At 57.8% G+C, this 12,183-nt stretch overlaps 2 protein-coding genes across 3 annotated transcripts; one reads left to right on the forward strand and one right to left on the reverse strand.

Moving 5' to 3' along the window:
* Positions 1-956: 956 nt before the first annotated feature.
* Positions 957-5,635, forward strand: LOC113940044 (killer cell lectin-like receptor subfamily B member 1B allele C). The gene is made up of 8 exons (XM_027631110.1): positions 957-1,075; positions 1,158-1,648; positions 2,494-2,783; positions 3,420-3,518; positions 3,802-3,930; positions 4,323-4,477; positions 4,662-4,771; positions 5,101-5,635. Exons 3-8 carry the CDS (start codon positions 2,711-2,713, stop codon positions 5,261-5,263), a joined length of 729 nt encoding a protein of 242 aa, XP_027486911.1. The 5' UTR covers positions 957-1,075; positions 1,158-1,648; positions 2,494-2,710; the 3' UTR covers positions 5,264-5,635.
* A 1,843-nt stretch (positions 5,636-7,478) lies between these two features.
* On the reverse strand, positions 7,479-10,692 carry LOC113940045 (C-type lectin domain family 2 member B-like). Of its 2 annotated transcripts, XM_027631111.1 has the most exons (6): positions 9,872-10,692; positions 9,219-9,370; positions 8,778-8,888; positions 8,336-8,517; positions 7,983-8,083; positions 7,479-7,681 (listed from the first exon to the last, which is right to left on the reverse strand). In XM_027631111.1, exons 2-6 carry the CDS (start codon positions 9,304-9,306, stop codon positions 7,522-7,524), a joined length of 642 nt encoding a protein of 213 aa, XP_027486912.1. In that variant the 5' UTR covers positions 9,307-9,370; positions 9,872-10,692; the 3' UTR covers positions 7,479-7,521. The 2 variants fall into 2 exon arrangements, with proteins under 2 accessions (XP_027486912.1, XP_027486913.1); XM_027631112.1 differs by lacking the exons at positions 7,983-8,083; positions 9,872-10,692 and having other exon boundaries at positions 8,316-8,517; positions 9,219-9,452.
* Positions 10,693-12,183: the final 1,491 nt, after the last annotated feature.

Below are 12,183 nucleotides of genomic sequence, written 5' to 3' on the forward strand. Positions count from 1 at the left end.
CAAGCCCCGCCCCAGGCCCCGCCCCCTCGCCTTGGCCCCGCCCCTCGTCCCCCCGATGCCACCTCCTTCTTGGCCCCGCCCGCGCCGGCTCAAGCCCCGCCCCCACAAGCCCCGCCTCCCACAAAGCCCCGCCTCCCACAAGCCCCTCCCCTCGCCGTCCCCCCCGGGCCCCCCCCCGCCGCCCGTTCCCCCCCGCCGGGCCTTAAAGCGGGGAGGGGGGGGAAGCGGCACAACGGCGGCGGGCGGGAGGGGAAGAGCCGGATTTTGGGGGCTCCGTCCCGCTCCCGCCGCCCCCGCCGCCCCTTCCCCGTCCCCCCGAACCTCCTCCGCCGCTCCGCGCTCCATCCCGCGCCGAGGGGGCCCCACCCCGGGCCGTGCCCCCTTTAAGAGCCGCCGGACGTGCCCCCCCCCCCCTCACGCCGCTGAGGGACCGCGCCAAGATGGCGGAGGCCACGCCCACTGCGCGCGGGGGGGGCGCGGGGGCCGCTGGGAGGTGAAGTCCCGCGCGGGGCATGATGGGAAAATCCCCGTGGGGATGAGGGGGGGACACGGGAGAGGTCGGGGGGCAAGGGGGGGGACACGGGGGGTCATGGGAGACGCGGGGGGTCACGGGGAATACGGGGGAACACAGGGGGGACACGGGAGGGGGCCACGGGGAGACAGAGGAGAGGAGAGGAGGGGGAACATGGAGGAACACGGGAGAGGAGGGGGGACACGGAGGAACACAGGGACACGGGGGGAGCCAGGGGAACACGGGACGGGGCGGTTACGGGGGTACATCCAGGTCCCCAAGGGCATCCAAACCCCAAACACAGCCCCGTTCGAGGAGGGGGGCAGAGCCACTGCTGGGGGCACGGGGTGGGGTTGGGGCAGGGGATCCTTTATCCCCCTTGGGCACCTCCAAGGCGAGCAGCAAAGTCCTGTTTTTTTAGGGCTGCAACTGGCCGGGGAGCCCTCGTGTACTCCTCAGACCCGGCCTCCTCTCCCGCCTCAATGACAGCCTGGGTTACTGGCTCGGGCTGCGGAGACGGGGCGGGAGGTTTCAGTGGGTGGACGGCAGCAGCTACAACTCCTCGTGAGTCCCGGGGATGGGTGGTCAGGGGGGCACAGACTGTCCCCCCCTGTGGTGCCAGCGCTGTCTCTGCCCCTCCTTGCAGGGTCCCCGTCCTGGGTGACTCAGAGTGTGTGTTCCTGGGCCACCGGCGCTTCAGGAGCGGGCTCTGCTCGGCTCAGCGGCCTTTCCTCTGCAACAGACCCCAGCATCGCCTGGGATAGATGGTGGGAACGGGACCCTCTCCATCCTGAAGATTCTCAGCTTTGCATCTTCTCCCAGCACAGCTCAGCTCTCCACCTGCCTTGCAGTTGTTTATCAGCATCACCTCAGAGTTTGGTGCCACGGATACCTCAGTGCAACCCCTCAGGGCCACCTCAGTGCCTGGGCTGAAGGGGATGAGCCTGCAGGGAGGGGAGATGATGTGGAAGCCGATGTGTGGCTGCCTGGACTGGGGGCTCTGGGTTTCTTTCTCCTTCTAGAACCATCCCAGAACTCATCCTGCTTCTCTAACAGTCCGCAGTTGTACCCTAACCCTGTATACATCTATGATGCTGCCCATCAGGAGTGAAGCAGGAGATCCCACCTTGGATACAGGTCGGTGGTACCCCACCAGTAGCTGCTGCTGTTCTGCTCTGTCACCTTGTTCACTTTTGCAATAAAACCTTGTGAAATCCACCCCTGTCCCTTCCTCCCGGGATTCCATCCCAAATGTCGGAGCCTTGGAGCTCCCGGGGCTGCTTCCCAGTGCTCCCAGTCTGCCCAGTCACCCTGGAGGGCTTCAGGGGAGGGGGGGACACGGCACACAAGTGCTGCTGGGGGGGTCCCACCTCACTTCTGTTTGGTTTGTTCTTCCCGAGCTGGGCAAAACCGATTTTTGGGCTTTTCCGCCCGAACTGTGTCCCCCTCCTCCGCTCGGGCAAAAGGGATTTGGGGCCGGATTTTTCCCCCCTTTTCGGAGGGAAATCGGGTGCGTTTGTGCCCCGCGGCCGGCAGGGGATGCGCGCGAGCCGAATTCCCGGGACATTCCCGTGAACATTCCCGCGGACATTCCCTCGGCCCCGCAGCCCCCGCAGGACCCCAAAAGCGACTGTGGGGGCAACCCCAGAAACCAGGACTTGGATCTTTCCCGACCGATGGGGCTGAGTGGGACAAAGGGGTGTCAGACAAGTGAGAAAAAAACCCTAAATGACCGGGGGGTGTCAGCTCCTCCTGCCCTGCCTGGTTCTGACCCTCCCATGGCTGCAGCATTTCTGCCACCCCCCCCCTCCATAAGATGCTTTTTGGGGAAGCAACACCAAATACCACCTGTCACGTTTCAGCCTCACCCCCTAAAAACCTCAATCAGAGGCTTTTTAAGTTGATTTAATAAATTAATTTAATTAATTTAATAATTTTCCCCGCTGTTCGGCCCAACCCTGCGCGTGTTCCTGCACCTCCAGGTGAGCCCCCCTCCTCCTCCTGGCTGGGGACACCCTAAACCCTTTCCCCAGGCACAGGGGAGGCTGCAGAATACAGAGATATGTTCAAAAAAACAAAGAAACATAAAAGGCCTGGTTGGTGCCATTTCCTGGGACCGGACGCACGTTGGTCACGGGGTGAGAAGGTGTCCGAGGCTGGTGCCGCTCTCGGGACACGCCAACGACCTCCAGAGCCACCATGGCTGGGGAAATCGTTTATGCTGATCTAAGAAATCCTGGGAATGAGCCTTCCCCGGCTGAGAAATGTCCTGGTGAGTGTATTTTGGGGGAAAAAAGGGCTCATTTCAGGCCCTGGGGAGAGTTTTGGGTCCGTTACCTTTGGGGTCCCTTTGCTTCTCCATCCCCACGTTCAGGTTTCCAAGCTCACGGGGTGGCCTTTGAAATGGGGTCTGGGCTTGTCCGGAGTGGGACAGGGACAGGAGAGGCTGGAAAATCTCCAGAACTGGAACAGTTTTGTTTCCCAGACCCTTCACTTGGTGGCCAAAAGGAGACCCCAGGAAGCCCCAGGGGAGCCCCCACCCCTGGGAGGGCAGGGAAGGGGCCGAGCCCCGTCCGGACCCCGGAGGAGTCGAGGGCTGGAGGGACCCGCGGCCACCAACTCCCAGCTGGAAACTGAGCCCGTTTGGGAGTTCCCAGGTCCTGCCCTCTGGCACTGGGTCCTCGAGGCTGCTCCCGAGGCTGCTGCACCCCCTGAGCCCCCCAATCTCCCCCGGGGGTGCTGCCCTGGCTCGAGCCCTGTCAGGGGGGATTTATGGCTTTGGAGGAAGCAAAGCAACCAGAAACTTCTGCTCAAACTCACAGCTCAGCAGAGGGGTTTGGGGTTTTTTTTTGCTCTAAACACCCAATCTTCTTCATGTTTTTTTGAGCTTAAATGTGGCCTCTTCCAGCTCCTGCCCCATGCCCGTGGTGGCACAGAGTCCTCCTCACAGCCGGGGCACTGGGGCACCTCGTCCTGCTGGTGCTGGTGGTGGTCCTGAGCGTGAGGGGTGAGTAACCAGCTCTTATCTCCACCTCACACCCCGGCGAGCAGAGGCCTGGGAGCGGAAATCTGGGTTTGCTGCAGCGGTTCAGGCCCCGGAGGGTTGGTGCAGACACGAGAGCCAAGAGCAAAACCCCCTCTGGGCACACCTGGAGCATCCCCCAAATGAGGGAGGAGGGCAAGATCTGTGGGCTTTGGGCCAACTTCATTAACTGCGGGGCAAAACCCACCCTGGCTCTGTGGGGTTTGTGGTTTGGCTGCAGCTTCTCACCCCAGGTCTTTGCTCCCAGTTTTTCAGGGCTCTCCATGTCCTGAAAGTGACCCCAGAGTTGAGAGCCAGGCCAGGAACCAGACGGAGCGATGGATCTTCCCATCCCTGGTGCAGTACTTCTGCCAGCCCCAGGGGCAGAGCCCCCCAGGTGAGCCCCCTTCCCACCTGGCTCTGCTGGGAGAGGCTCAGGTGGGACCTCAGGGGGCTCCTCCTGCGAGGAGACCCTGCACTGAGGGTTCTCTGGCAAAAAGGAGCATTTTTAAGGGAGAATTCTCTTTTCTGTGCGATTTTTTGGCGGCCCCACCTCCCCGGAGGAGCACGGTCAGCCCAAGGGGGGATGTTTCTCACCAACCAACTTCTTCCTCCTCCTCTTCTTCCCCCTCCTCTCCCTCTTCCTCCTCCTCCTCCTCTGTGGTGGCAGAGCAGAAAAACCACAATGCTGGGAAATGACTCGAGGGTTTGGTGCCTTTCATTTGGGGGGTCGGGGAAGACCTTGCTCACCTCTGGGGTGTCTCATTCGTGGCCTTTCCTCCTCTCCAGCCCCTGCTGGCTGCAAGTTGTGCCCCCAGGACTGGCAGCTCCGTGGGGAGAGATGCTACTGGCTCTCCAAGGAATCGGGAAACTGGACCCAGGGCAGGAAAAGCTGCGAAGATCAGGGCTCTGAGCTGGTGGTGCTCAAGAACGAGACAGAAATGGTAAACAGGGAGGAAAAGGCTTGGGAAGGACCCCGAAGTCCTGGGTTTTTAGGGGGGCAAAGGCTCCCAGCAGCAGGAGAGTTTGGGGTTCAGAACACAGGGACGCTTGTGTCCCACGGATTTGGGGGGTCAGGAAATCCCCACAGAGATTTTTTTGGAGCAACTGGTCTCTTCCACATCCCAGGAGAACGTCGAGAGTGTCACAGATGGGAGCCCATGGTCGGTGTGGGTCGGGTTGAGGTCACGGCAGAAGGAGTGGACGTGGGTGGACGACACCCCCTACGACCCCCACAGGTGAGTGTCCGAGGTCTGGGGGGGTAAAAATAAGCTTTGATTCATTTGAGACCCCGATCCACATCCACACATCACTGGGGGCCATGCAAGGGTCTCTTATTCCTCTGGTAACACCCTGCAGACCAAGAGTTGGGGTCCTGGGGCACACTGGGGGCATGGGGCACGTTGGGGTTGGTTATGGGGCATGTTGGGGTTGGTTATGGGGCACATTGGGGTTGGTTATGGGGCATATTGGGGTCGGTTATGGGGCACGTTGGGGTTGGTTATGGAGCACACTGGGGTCATGGGACACTTTGCTCCTCTCAGCCAATAAACCCTTCATTGTGTAGGTTTGGGGTCCTGCGGGAGCCAGACAAAGGGTTCTGTGGGACCCTGAAAGGCAAGAGCTTGGAGGTTGATGTCTGTGACAGTGACCACAAGTGGGTTTGCCAAAAAGCCCCTTTCCAGCTCTCCTCACCCACGTTTGGGAAGCTGGATGATGCCTCAACGTGACACACTCGGGCACGGACCTCGTGTGGTACAAAAAAAAAATTTATTACAATTTTTTCATGGTTTATCCACCCCGTTACATCAGCAGTAAATTCCTGTTAGTGACTTTTCTCTATATCTACTTTTTAGTTAAACATTCTCTGCCCAGGAGAAAAATACTCCCAAGCAATTTCACACACACACAGATTTATCACCACATCTGCATTTATCTTGCAAGTTCCACTTAAGTTTCTCCCAGGGTCATATAATCTCAGTCCCTACACTTAAGTGTTATTTTTATGCTTTTATACTACTGTAGATGACAATAAGCCAAGCGGCTCCATCACTGCTTTCCTTTGCAACCAAACTGTCCTAAAATAAACACACAGATTCCAACACCCGTCCCTTCGGTGTCTTCACTGTGAGGGCGACTCTGTGAGGGCGACTCTGTGAGGGCAGTTCTGTGAGGGCAACTCTGTGAGGGCAGTTCTGTGAGGGCAGTTCTGTCAGGGTAGTTCTGTCAGGGCAGTTTGTGAGGGCGACTCTGTGAGGGCAACTCTATGATGGCGATTGTGTGAGGGCAGTTCTGTGAGGGTGACTGTGAGGGCGACTCTGTGAGGGCAGTTCTGTGAGGGCAGTTCAGTGAGGGCGACTCTGTGAGGGCGACTCTGTGAGGGCGACTCTGTGAGGGTGATTCTGTGAGGGCAGTTCTGTGAGGGCAGTTCAGTGAGGGTGATTCTGTGAGGGTGATTCTGTGAGGGCAGTTCAGTGAGGGCAGTTCTGTGAGGTCAGTTCAGTGAGGGTGATTCTGTGAGGGTGATTCTGTGAGGGCGATTCTGTGAGGGCAGTTCAGTGAGGGCAGTTCTGTGAGGGCAGTTCTGTGAGTGCAGCTTTAACCCTCTCTGAGTGCAGCTTTAACAGGAGCACTGTGTCAGACTGTAGAGATTAAGTCGAGAACAGTCCAGAGAGGGGGATTGTGCCCAGCGGCTCCTGCCCGGCCAGTTTGGAGCACTCAGGTGCACTGAGCACTGACAATGAGTCACTGCACCCAAATCGTGCCAAGGACCCGCAGGAAAAGCAGCAGCGCGGTGGCTTCAGCCCCGGGATGGCAGGATCGCCGCAATTCAATCCAAGAATGGTTTGGGACGGGAGGGACCTCCAAGCCCATCCCATCCCCCCGCCGCCCCGGACACCTCGCAGCAGCCCCGGTGGCTCCAAGCCCGGTCCCCCCTGGCCGGGAACACTCTCGGGGACGGGGCAGCCAACTCTGTCCGACCGGGAGGCACCGGGGACGGGGCAGCCAACTCTGCCCGACCGGGAGGCACCGGGACGATCCCCGACGGGGGCGCACGGTCGGGTACAGGGACAGCCCACTTCACCCCCAGAGCCCGCTCCCAGCACCGCCGACACCCTCCACCCGGGGCAGGGAGAACCCTCCGGACCCCCCTTTTCTCCCCCTCCCGCTCCCCGAGCCCCCGCGCTCCCACCTCCACCTGGAACACGCGCTCGCCGCCGGTGATTTATTGACCGCCGGAGCCTTTTATTCCGACAGGCCCGTGACGTGAGTGAGGAAGGCGGGGAGGAGGCAGAGGAGAGGTTGTCGTCGAGGAAGGAGGAGGCAGAGGGGAGGATGCCCTGCACTGACCGCCCTCACAGCCGGGCACCTCCCCCGGGAAACGGTGCAGGAAAAGGGCAAGAGAAACACCCCTTTGTCTCCTTTCCGGCAGGACTGGGACACTTTTTGCTCCTCTCAGCCAACAAACCCTTTGTCATGCAGGTTTGGGGACCTGCTGGAGGTGGATGAAGGGTGTGGGACCCTGAAAGGCAAGAGCTTGGATCTTGATATCTGTGCCAGTGACCACAAGTGGGTTTGCCAAAAAGCCCCTTTCCAGCTCTCCCCAGCCACGGCTGGAGACGTTGGGAAATTGGGATGATGCTTCCACCTGCCACAATCAGGCAACGGACCCCGTGTGGTACAAAAAGAAATTTTATTGCAATTTTTTCATGGTTTATACACACCATTACTATGGGTAGGCTAAGCGAAGCGGCTCCATCCCTCCTTTCCTTTGCAACCCTGTGCAAGCCGTGGATGTGCAATGGGAGACAGTGTCCAGAGTTTTGCTGGAGGACTTTCCAGGTCCCTCTGGACCCATGGGAACAGCTGGATTCCAACTCAACATATTTCTGGATTCAGCGAAAATTTCACAGCCAGACGACTGGGATGCTCCCCCAGCAGTTCCAGTTACAGTGCTGAGGTGAAGCTCCATCGTCTGGCCGGAAATTTAGGCTGAAAGTCCCGATTTGGAGTCTCTTAATTTCCCCTCCCACAGGACGAAGTTGTTGGGGCGGCTGCAGATCCAGTTCTTCTCCGTGTGGCACAGGGACGAGCTGATCCTGCCCTGGTTCAGGTACCCACAGGGGCCCCCACCCCTCACCTCAAACCTGCAAATGCCAACGGGACCAGAGTCAGAAAGGGAAAAGGAAAAGAAGGAAACTCCCCCCCAAAAAATTAAGAAGAGCTGGGATTTCCTCTCCAGCAGAGAAGGGCTTTGGCTGGGGGGGTCTCTAAATCTCTGGTCAGGGTTGGGGGGCAGCGACCTCGGCCCATCCCAACCCCCCATGGAAAGCCAGGAGTTGCCTGGACACGGGGCAGGAGAAGGTGCCCATCCCAGGATGGGGCATCCCAGACTCCAGGAAATCCCTGGGCCCACCCTGGGGCTCCAGCACGGACACAGGGACCCACCTGCTGTTCAAGGCTGTGCCATTGATCCACTCCCAGCCATTATCCCTCTTTTCCAGCCCGATCCAGTGGTTTGCTTCACCTTTATAGCGCAGAAGGAAGGCCTGGAAGGCAAAGAAATGTTGGCTTTGGCCAGTCTTGCCTTCCCCACCTCCTCTTCCCCTCCTGTGCCCACCCCCAGCCAGACCTGGGGCTTTTCCCAAGGGGTTGGCTCCCGGCTCCAGCACTGGCAGCACTTTGGGGCCAGCCTGGGGGGTTTGGGGCTGCTTTTATCCTCCTGGTTTCCCCGTGTTTCCCACCCCGGTGCTGCTGCACAGGCTCAAGCCCAGTCCTCACCAGTTCATCCCAGTCCTCACCAGTTCCTCCCTGGTGCTTATGGTAGCCAGTGAAGCTCCCAGGGCCTCACACCTTTCCTGGCCCCTGGTCCAGTTGCCCTCAGCCTCAGAAAAATAATAACATTTTCCTTGGAAACCAGGCCAGGTGTCTGGGCACACGTGGGAGAATTCCAGCTCAGAGAAACGGGGTCTGACACTGAGAACTGAAACACAGAAAGCTGAGTCAGACACGTGGGCAGCCCTGAAAAGCAGCAAAATGGGGTTGATTCCTTGGTTGTTTTTTTTTTCCAGCAGCTGGAAGAGGGAAACTGGGGATGATGCTCTTAGGAAAGGTATAACTGAGGGAGGAGCAGGTGCCTGGAGCAAAGTGCAGGGAAAAAGGGAGTCACCCACTTTGGGAGCCTCCCTTGGTACCCGGAAGGTCCTGGAATCCTCCCCCTGGGGGTGCCTGGGTGGGACTCACTGGTCACTGTCACAGCCAGGCTGAAGCTGAGGATCCCCAGGAGCACACACAGAGCGAGGAGAACACGCATCTTGGGGGATGTTCTGTGGCCGGTCATGGTTCTGTAGGAGCCTGGGGCAGGAAAGAGCAGGGTGAGGATGGCCTGGCTCCTCTCCCCTCTGCTTTGCCCTCCTGTGCTGGACCCTCAGTCCATCCCCAGCCCCACCCAGGCCCATCCAGGGACCCTCTGGGGGCTCAGGAGTCCTTCAGAGTCACCGAGGTGTGTTTGAGGGCCTGGAGACGGATCTTCAGCCTCCAGAGGTGAATTCCCCAGCCTGGAATTCAGTGCAGCTGTGCCTGGGCTGCTCCACACCCACCCAAAGGCTCCATCCCCATCCCACTGATGCTCCTCCCAGAGCGAGATGCTCTCCCTCGGAGCGTTTGGGATTTTCCCAGCATTACCATATTTGGGCTCTTTCTCTGGATCACTGCAGGTGTTCAGTGGTTCCTCTTGGCTTGAAGAATTTGGCCTTTGGGTTCCTTTCCCCATCCTTGCAGAGAAGCCTCAGGGGCTGACGTTCCCTGGGCTCTGTGGGGTGGAAGCACTCAGCAGCCTGGGGTGGAAGGAGAGGAGAGGCTGAGGGGACCTGCAGGGAGCTGAGACCTCCTGGGCCACAGCCCAGCCAGCCACAACAGCCCCTGTGGGGTTGGAACTGGCTCTCAAAGTTTTATTGGTGCAAAGGGGCAGCCCCGGCAGGACTTTGTTCTGAGCTGAGGGCAGGAGGCGACACAAAGGACAGAGGGAGGGGGAAGGATTAAAGAGGAAAAAACAACCGCAACAAATTTAGCAGAAAGGAAAGAGAAAGACAAGTTTAAAAGCACTTTATTAAATAAAGAAGCCATTGAGAGCTCACAGCTCAAAGGCAGCTGAAGTGTTTGCAGGGGACAGGAGCCCGTTCAGGGCTCAGAAGAGGCACCGAGGGCTCGGAGCAGAGTTTGTGCTTTGGGGGCTCTTTTGCAAAAACACACAGGACTGAAAACAGCCTGTGACAGTTCACAGCACCTGTTCTGCTCGGGTTTTCCGTCTGTGGCTCCCCACGAGCTCGTTTGCTCACAGGAAACCCCGCTCTGGTTCCCCCCCCTCCCCGTTCCCACTGTTGCAGGAGCACGACCTGGTTCCCTGCACCCCAAACCAACAGGGGCAGCAGCTTTTGGTCCTCTGGGGTCTTGTGTAAGTTATTACCAGCACCAAACGGACCAACAGAAGCTCAGCAGGAACGTGTCCTGGTAAAACAGCAATATTTCACTGCCAAAGTGAGCTCTGAAAGCTGCAAAGGTTTGATTGTGGGTAAACGGATGTGAAAAAAGCACAAAGCGATTCCCTCAGAGGGGATTTGCAGGAGGAAAGCTCAAGGAATGCTCAGATAACAGCGTTTCCAGAGCAGTGAGAGAGTTAAATTGGCAGGAAAAAGGAACAAACACAGGATGGGACAGGAGGGGGTGGTGCTTCCGAACCCTGGGGGTTTCCAAAGTGACAGGACAGAGGGCAGACCTTGCCCAAGCTCTGAGCTGGAGCTGAGCCCGAAAGTGGGGGAGGGATCATTAGAGATAAAGGCTTGTTATTTGATAAACGAAGCTATCAGGTGCCTGGACCTGCTTGATATGGCAGATGTCTCAGTGCACAAGTTCAGCCCCCTCATTTCAAGCCAAAATTTCAGTCCTACTTTCAGTTCTGCCTCACAAATGACGACTGAACAAATTCAACAAATTCCCTTAAAAAGACCCCCAAAGGTTCACGTTGTGAGACCCCCCCTGGTGCAGCCCGAGCTCCTGCCCGGGTTTAATCCCTCCCAAACCCAATTCTGAGCCAGAAATCAGTGGGCTGGTGAAGGTTTTAACATTTGCAAAACTGAAGTTTAATTCTGAAACTAAAAGAGACCCAGTGCAGTTACTGACTCAGTCCCAGTCATTTTTGCTCCTTTGTGATGACTGATTTCTGCCTCCCAGTGATGACTGTACAGATTCCACAAATTCCCCTAAAAGGACCCCCGAGGGTTCACGTTGTGAGACCCCCCCTGGTGCAGCCCGAGCTCCTGCCCAGGTTCAATCCCTCCCAAGCCCACCGTGGTTTCCAGCTGGTTCTCTCCAGCTCCCCCCAAAATCACTGTTCATTCCACTCCACTGAAACAAATTAAAGTCCTTTTTATATCATTATTTGGCTCTTTGCACCACGATTTGCTCAATTCTGTCCCCAAGAAGCAACTCTGTCAGCAACAAGGGGCTGAAAAAAACCAACAAAATCACTGAAGAAGCAGCAAAAATGACAAACCAGCCCAACCCCGCAGCAGACACTCAAACCAACCCCATGGTAACAAAAGCCTCACTAAACCCAGCTGTAAAACTGGGACTTTTGGGGTTTATTCCCCCCTTCCCCTTCCACATGCCACGTTTAATTAATCAGGTGGTCATTGCAGCCCCCCCAGAGACAAGCCCCTGATGTGGGGGCTCAGCCCTGTCCCAGCCGTGGCTCACTGTGGGCAGGGAGCACCCACCAGCCCGAGTTTGGCAGCCCAGGGGCTGCTCTGGAGTACTCACCCTGCCAGGGCAGCTCTCAGTGTGTGGCTGATTTCTCGGAACTGAGTCTGTTGAGCCACAGGGAGGGGAAGGGAGACAAACAACAGAGGCGTGGTTTTGACCCCACAGCTCTCTGGCCGTTTGGTTGTTCACCAGCGGATCTCAGTGTTTCATCCAAAGCATATTTTTGAACCCTTCCTTGCTCAAAAATATTTAAGAGTTCCCAAACATGGGATCCGTGATGGGCTGGCCCTGGTTGGTGCCAGGTGCTGCTCTGTCACCCCCCTCCTCACCCGGGCAGGGGACAGAATTATCCCAAACTTTCACCCCGTGACAGCTGCACAGTTTGGAGCCAGAGAAGAAATGAGAAGCTGTTGGGGATGTACAACCACCGTTGTGAAATCTGAGAAACCCGGGGGGAGGTGTTGGGCTGAAGGGGTCCCACGTGGCTGCTCATAAGGCTGGGATGGAGGCCCTGCACTTTAAACACCATAAAAGATGGACCAGAGTGCACCCAACCAAGCACAAATATTGACATAATAATATTTACGACCTTGTTATACAGCCTTTCATTGCCAAGGGGAATTATTTCAGTGAAGAAAAGATCAACGGTCGTGATGAGGGGGGGAGGAGGAAAGGTAACTCAGGACTGTGCCCAGCAGCAGTTTGGAGCCAAAGGTCACTGAGCGCTGGCGATTTGAGTCACCGCTTGTAAAATGTGCCGGGGACCGGCAGGAAAAGCAGCCCCGCGTTGACTCCGGTCCGTGGAAACTGTTTCCTGGCATTTCTTGGCTCCGCGGGGGGGTTAAAATCGCTGCGAGGGGTCCCCACCCCCCGCGTCTGAAAGAGCCGC

The sequence above is a fragment of the Corapipo altera genome, unplaced genomic scaffold (genome assembly GCF_003945725.1).
Source record: "Corapipo altera isolate COAL_440 unplaced genomic scaffold, ASM394572v1 233, whole genome shotgun sequence".
Classification (NCBI taxonomy): Eukaryota; Metazoa; Chordata; class Aves; order Passeriformes; family Pipridae; genus Corapipo; species Corapipo altera.

What these genes read in the sequence shown, in the direction of transcription:
- LOC113940044 (XM_027631110.1), top strand. Translation starts at nt 2,711, where the DNA reads ATGGCTGGGGAAATCGTTTATGCTGATCTAAGAAATCCTGGGAATGAG. An exon ending in CCCGGCTGAGAAATGTCCTG is followed by an intron (nt 2,784 to 3,419) that starts GTGAGTGTATTT and finishes GGCCTCTTCCAG; the next exon opens with CTCCTGCCCCATGCCCGTGG. An exon ending in ACCCCCTACGACCCCCACAG is followed by an intron (nt 4,772 to 5,100) that starts GTGAGTGTCCGA and finishes TTCATTGTGTAG; the next exon opens with GTTTGGGGTCCTGCGGGAGC.
- LOC113940045 (XM_027631111.1), bottom strand. Translation starts at nt 9,306, where the DNA reads ATGGGGAAAGGAACCCAAAGGCCAAATTCTTCAAGCCAAGAGGAACCA. An exon ending in AGAGAAAGAGCCCAAATATG is followed by an intron (nt 8,889 to 9,218) that starts GTAATGCTGGGA and finishes TTCCTGCCCCAG; the next exon opens with GCTCCTACAGAACCATGACC. An exon ending in GGCACAGCCTTGAACAGCAG is followed by an intron (nt 7,682 to 7,982) that starts GTGGGTCCCTGT and finishes TGGCATTTGCAG; the next exon opens with GTTTGAGGTGAGGGGTGGGG.